General features: G+C 47.8%; 1 protein-coding gene across 1 annotated transcript; it reads right to left on the bottom strand.

The window, feature by feature from the left end:
- Positions 1-379: 379 nt before the first annotated feature.
- LOC142483277 (keratin, type I cytoskeletal 47 kDa-like) lies at positions 380-6,809 on the bottom strand (the record flags this gene model as incomplete). The annotated part of the gene is made up of 7 exons (XM_075583344.1): positions 6,525-6,809; positions 3,979-4,107; positions 3,009-3,091; positions 2,261-2,417; positions 1,639-1,800; positions 1,155-1,280; positions 380-621 (listed from the first exon to the last, which is right to left on the bottom strand). Coding segments are annotated over exons 1-7 (1,184 nt in total), but the record flags the coding sequence as incomplete, so codon positions are not given.
- Positions 6,810-7,097: the final 288 nt, after the last annotated feature.

Genomic DNA, 7,097 nt, shown 5'->3' on the forward strand with positions numbered 1-7,097 from the left:
TCTAGTTATGCAGTGCGGCGATCGCCCCTTAAAGCTAGACTGTCCATGATGACTGTCAAGCCGTGGCCATCAGCATCCCTGACATGGCTAGCGGCCTGGCTAGGGAATACAGGGATTAGAGTCAGATGAGCAGTCACTTACCTTTCTGGGTGTGCGGTCCTGATGAGACGCTGATGACGGAAAAGAAAGAGAGACAATGTAAGTGATATGCTGCAATCGTCAGGACATTGAAAAGCTAATTTGGTTCTTGAAGCCATGAAGTTTTGGTGTACTAATGCGTAATCATACATCTTTGAAATCTAATTTGGGTGGCTATGGAAAAGGGAGATAGCGCCATTACCACTCGGCTAACCTTCTCCCCAGCATCTGAGGCCCTTACCTAACATCATCCCAATCCAACCTGAAGTCATCCCCATCCAGCAGGCGCTTGTAGGTGGCTATCTCCATCTCCAGCCGGGTCTTGGTGTCCAACAGCTGTCTGTACTCCAGAGAGTGGCGCCCGGAGTCGGACCGCACCTGGTGGAGGTCAGACTCCAGCTGGGAGACGAAGGCCTGGAGATGCTGCAGCTGAGCTCCGTAGCGTTCCTCCGTCTCGGATACCGTGCCGTCCAGTGAGTGATTCTGCAAGGAATGGAGGATCAGCACAACATAACATCTAGAGAAGTGTAGGGTAACCTCACACAACCACCGACCAGTCCACTGATCTCCTCTGGCTTCCGAGATTTCTGAAGGTTTTACCCAAAACTAGATGTTTAGGATGGTGGTCCCATGAAAGACTCTTGGGGAACCCATTTTTGGAAGGTGGGGAATCTCTTCAAGACCACTGCTCTCCAATGAGTGCTTCCGAAAGGAAACCGTGTATGGCCCTCAAACCCGTTTCGACCACATCGGTCATAAGCCGTAATAGTGGTCGAAGTAAACCAAAAAGTCAGGTCTCTTCTTCCCCCTTCTGTTCCTCTAAAATGTATATAGTGTAAATTAATGTAATTTCGGGTTGAAAAGAGTGTTGTCATAATATTTGAAATAACTGTGCTCTGCCTTGCTGTGTCTGAATGTCCCTTCTTCTCCGGCAGCCCAGAGGTCCAAACAAGAGAAAACAAACAATGTGACTCACTCGCTTCCCACGCCCGCCCACTCTCGCCGCGTATACTGACCATATTCAGGAGAGACTGCAGCTCAATTTCCAGGCTCTGGAATGTGCGTTTCAGGTCCGTGACCTCTGTCTTGGACGTCTGGAGAGCTGCTGTGTTGATGGCGACTTCCTTGTTGACAACGTCACACTGCAGTGAGAGAACGTTAGAGGAAACCTTGGCTTCTGGAAGATGTCAGGGTAGAACCAGTGAACCAATAACGGAGACATCTTACCATGGTTACACCTTGGCCCTATTTACTTCTTAGAAATCATCATCTTTGGCTATCAAAAAAATGATGTAATAAGATTTATTTTGGAATTGTGACTTTTTTTTAATCTTAATAGTCATTAAATTGGAAGGGTCAAAAGGAATTGAAAAACGAACTGTGTGTCAAGCACACCCCAGTGTAAGCTCTGCCGTGGGTTGTCTCCATGTCAGAAGACACCGTGCATGAAGCACCTCTAGTGGAGAGGTGAAAAGGTCCCAAGAGGGGAATCTCACATACCTGCCCCCTGTGCCATGCCTCCACCTCCTTGCGGTTCTTCTCGATCAGGACCTCGTATTGGTCCCTAACGTCTGCCAGCACCTTAACCAGGTCTGTCGCCGGGGCGGAATCCAACTCCACATTCACCGAGCCTCCGCCGTGACCGCGGTGGGCTAAGAGCTCCTACAAGAGGAACAGAGAGGAGGCGACGATGAAACCAACCTCAACAAGACGAGAGCTAATGAAGCATCACTTCATAGGGTTCCCCATACGGTTCTGTATCCGATTTCACCTCCCTGGTTCAGTCACTGTTCAGCAATAAAAGAGCAAACAAAAGTGCTTCACTTTTTGCTTCTTATCCATTTTAACATGGGACCCCCTTTGAGCTGATGTGTGCCGCATTACACAGCTTTTTCAGCACAGCCTGTGGTAAAGAAGTACCGAGCCAGTAACCCTACTCACAGACAGCTATATCCACCTTGTGGGTGTCATCCGTGTGAGGTTGCTTACTGGCTTCGCCATGTGACGTTGGGAGTGGGTATAACCAGTGTCTGGATGCACTAAACAGAAACGTCTTGAGGACATATCTTCTTGGTCCCATCAAGTGATGAAAGGCATTATGTAATTTGGATGGGAGTCCTACCTCGTCGTGGCTCCTCTTCAGGAAGATCAGCTCCTCCTTGAGGCCCTCGATCTGCATCTCCAGGTCCGATTTGTTGAGGGTCAGCTCATCCGTGGCTCGGCGCAGTCCGTAGAGGTCATTCTCCATGCCCAACCTGATGGCCAACTCCGACTCAAACCTGCAAGGGGCAACGGCAGGGACATGCCTACAGACCGCCTCATTGGGAAGCCCACCACTCTCGTTCTTATATAGAGCGCTGACCACATACTTCCCAACTCCAGTCCTCAAGAACCACCAACACTGCAGGTTTTACGGCTATCCTCTCATTAGCACAGGTGGCCCAATTATTTTGGCCACCTGTGCTCAAGCAGGGGGTTTCCTTACAATATGGACTGTTGGTGGTCCTTGAGGACTGGAGTTGAGAACCTCTGATCTAATCTGTATAGTGGTTCTGCAACCATGAGATTTTGAGATGATTTCCTGGTGTAATGCTTGGGGGGGACCCCAGATTCCGCATACACTTACACCCCATTGTTTTAACTTGGTGCCTCTTTTATGCACCAGAACATCATTGATACAAACTCCCCCACCCTCTGGGCAAAAGACAACTTGGCAGCCACAGGAGTCTCTACACAGCATCAGTGCTGCAGAGTGCATGAAGGGCTTGCTGAAGAGTTACGTCCGGCGCTGCAATGTGCGCCTGAAACATGAATGGTGTGGGACGCAGCCAGAGAGGCCCAGCGTCACAACGCCGGCACGGGTCACTTACTTCATTCTGAAGTCCTCGGCGGCCAGCGTGGCATTATCAAGCTGCAGGGTCATCCTGGCGTTATCGCAAGATGCGTCGGAGATCTGTAGGCCAAGAAGAAGGAACGTCTTAAGGAGGGCCTGGAGGGTGAGGTGCTCAAGAGGTTGCCATTGCTAAAATAATGACCATTTCCATTCCAGTGTCCTCCATAACGACAACACCCAAGTAATTATTCGTCATGTTGAATTTATTCTGATTTCAACTGGTTGCACCCATATGGATGTATTCTGGTTGAATGGGACTCATGAGAGAGACCACCTCCCAAAGACGTATTATGGGGGGGGGATCGCCTTTCAACCAAAATGACCGATGGCAGCGTGTTCGGTTGAACACTTGAATGGGTCACAGTGCAACCGTCCACTTCGGGGCTTTTTTGGGAATAGCTTATGAAAGTAGCTGTACTGTGACCGACATAAAGAAAGTCCAATCCTATTGAGCAGTGGGGCCAAGCTCATTTCGCCATGTTTTAGAAAGGTGTAAGCTGTTATTATTCTGTTGGAAATAGAATGGGAGAGTGCCTTCCGAAACTAAAAAAAGCTACTCTGAACCCGCAAATACTTCTACCCGACATTGACCATTGGATGTACTCTATTAATGAGAGTGTCTCCCAATTAAACTCTGTTTATAACGGTGACTGCTTTCTAATGAGAGACTCCATCAAACGGAGGTGACCCACTTGTCTTCAAGTGAGGGTGGGTCACCGACGAAACTCACATCTAATGAGTGAGACGTCTCATTGTCTTCTATGCCCCAAGAAATTAGGTATTTCTGCTACACTCAATGAAGGACCCAGAGAGCTTGTAACATATCAACTGTTGGTCCAATCAAAGGTATCATACCCCCTACTCACCTGCTCCTACCTCCTTTCGTTACTACAATGTAAGGGTGGTCCACGCTGAGTATCACGAGGATAAGACGGAGGTCAGTTTACCTTGGAGCGTAGGAGGTTGATGGTGTCATAGTAGCCACTGAAATCTTGGGCGCTGCTGATTGTTTTCTTCTCATAATACTCTCTGATCTTCATTTCTAGGTCGCTGTTGGCGTTCTCCAAGGAGTGGACCTGTAGGTGAATACAGAGGGGGACTTAGGGGCGTCGCTTGGCATCACTGTATCAAGGGAAATTGGGACGAGGAGGAGTTATAGGGAGGGGGTTATATGGGGTAATAGGAGGAGTTATAGGGAGGGGTATATGGGGTAATAGGAGGAGTTATAGGAAGCGGGTTTATGGGGTAATAGGAGGAGTTATAGGGAGGGTTTATATGGGGTAATAGGAGGAGTTATAGGAAGCGGGTTTATGGGGTAATAGGAGGAGTTATAGGGAGGGGTTATATGGGGTAATAGAAGGAGTTATAGGGAGCGGTTATATCGGGTAATAGGAGGAGTTATAGGGAGGGATTATATGGGGTAATAGGAGAAGTTATAGCGAGCGGTTATATGGGGTAATAGAAGGAGTTATAGGGAGCGGTATATGGGGTAATAGGAGGAGTTATAGGGAGCGGTTATATGGGGTAATTGGAGGACTTATAGGGAGGGGTTATTTGGGTTAATAGGGATCAATAGGAGGAGTTATATAGGGTAATAGAAGGAGTTATAGGGAGCGGTATATGGGGTAATAGGAGGAGTTATAGGGAGTGGTTATATGGGGTAATAGAAGGAGTTATAGGGAGCGGTATATGGGGTAATAGGAGGAGTTATAGGGAGGGGTTATATAGGGTAATAGAAGGAGTTATAGGGAGCGGTATATGGGGTAATAGGAGGAGTTATAGGGAATGGTTATATGGGGTAATTGGAGGAGTTATAGGGAGGGGTTATTTGGGTTAATAGGGAGCAATAGGAGGAGTTATAGGGAGGGGTATATGGGGTAATAGGAGTTATAGGGAGCGATTATATGTGGTAATAGGAGTTATAGGGAGGGGTTTATGGGGTAATAGGAGGAGTTATAGGGAGGGGTATATGGGGTAATAGGAGGAGTTATAGGGAGGGGTTATATGGGGTAATAGGAGGAGTTATAGGGAGCGGTTATATGGGGTAATAGAAGGAGTTATAGGGAGCGGTATATGGGGTAATAGGAGGAGTTATAGGGAGGGGTTATATGGGGTAATAGAAGGAGTTATAGGGAGCGGTATATGGGGTAATAGGAGGAGTTATAGGGAGCGGTATATGGGATAATAGGAGGAGTTATAGGGAGCGGTATATGGGGTTATAGGAGGAGTTATAGGGAGTGGTTATATGGGGTAATAGGAAGAGTTATAGGGAGTGGTTATATGGGGTAATAGGAGGAGTTATAGGGAGTGGTTATATGGGGTAATAGAAGGAGTTATAGGGAGGGGTATATGGGGTAATAGGAGAAGTTATAGGGAGTGGTTATATGGGGTAATAGAAGGAGTTATAGGGAGGGATTATATGGGTAATAGGAGGAGTTATAGGGAGCGGTTATATGGGGTAATAGGAGGAGTTATAAGAAGGGGTATATGGGGTAATAGGAGGAGTTATATGGAGTGGTTATAGGGAGTGGTTATATGGGGTAATAGGAGTTATAGGGAGCGGTTATATGGGGTAATAGGGAGCAATAGCAGGAGTTATAGGGAGGGGTATATGGGGTAATAGGAGTTATAGGGAGCGATTATATGGGGTAATAGGAGTTATAGGGAGGGGTTATATGGGGTAATAGGAGGAGTTATAGGGAGCGGGTATATGGGGTAATAGGAGGAGTTATAGGGAGCGGTATATGGGGTAATAGGAGGAGTTATAGGGAGCGGTATATGGGGTAATAGGAGGAGTTATAGGGAGGGTTTATATGGGGCAATAGGAGATAGAGGGATGAAATATATGGGGCAATAGAAGGAGTTATAGGGAGTGGTTATATGGGGTAATAGAAGGAGTTATAGGAAGCGGGTATATAGGGTAATAGGAGTTATATGGGGTAATTGGAAGAGTTATAGGGAGGGGTATATGGGGTAATTGGAAGAGTTATAGGGAGGAGTTATAATGGGGTAATAGGGGGAGTTATAGGGAGGAGTTATAATGGGGTGTATATGCATCTGGATCAGTTATTTTGTTCCGTGTTCTGCGGGAGAATCTGCGTTAGGTCCGAGTTAGAAATCCGCGGGGGTATTACAGTCGCGTTGGTCGGGGGCTTCTCATGCAAAACGGGGCCATGTGATCATTAGCGTCCGAAAATATATTTCTGCGGCAGGGGGAACAAAACCACCCCACAATTTCACAGTAAATTATATGATCAGGCTAAAAAAAAAAAGAAGGAATAAAAAAAATATTCAAATATATCTATTTGTTATTATTTATCGGAGACTCCAGGCTGCAAAACTGGGACAAAAATAGCTTTACTAAAAAGGAGAAAAAGGAAACCCCTTTTCCTCAAATCTCGTGGGAGGGGGAGGGGGGGGGGTTCATTTTGTTCCGTTTGGCGGCCACGCGTCTCCGCTGAACATGACGTCATCAGCGCAGCGTTATACATACCTTGTCCAGGTAGGAAGCCAGGCGGTCATTCAGGTTCTGCATGGTCTCCTTGCCATTCTGGTGGTAGTGGTGGTTTTTGTTGTTGTTGAAAACACCCACTTCAGAGGCTCCAAACCCCCCTCCAAAGCCAGAGCCGGTCAGACCAGCGCTGGTTGAGGACATCCTGAGGTTGCCGGCGCCTCTGGCCGCACTGCGAGCCACGTGGCTCCCACCGCTGGCCGCCACAAAGCGGGCGCAGGAGCCGATGGACGAGGGGGAGAAGCAGATGTGGTTGGAGAAGCTCATGGTGATGCTGGGGGAGATGAGCAGGTTGAGAGGAGACTTCTGAGCTGGAAGGCTAGCTGTGTCTCCCACCCTCCCCACCCCAGCCTTATAAAGCCACACATTATGGGGGGGGGAGGGTCTGTGTGTGTGTAACCTTATCTCCCAGGATAAGGACCCAGCATTCAAATGTAACTGTGTCAACAAAAGCAGATTCCTACAGGTGGTTTCTCCCCTTATCAGCGCCAAAGAAGCCTGATTAGCAAGAGGCACGAAAGCCAGACCTAATGCCCCGATATCATGCAGATATCA

Source organism: Ascaphus truei, unplaced genomic scaffold (assembly GCF_040206685.1).
Source record: "Ascaphus truei isolate aAscTru1 unplaced genomic scaffold, aAscTru1.hap1 HAP1_SCAFFOLD_3136, whole genome shotgun sequence".
In the NCBI taxonomy this organism is placed as follows: Eukaryota; Metazoa; Chordata; class Amphibia; order Anura; family Ascaphidae; genus Ascaphus; species Ascaphus truei.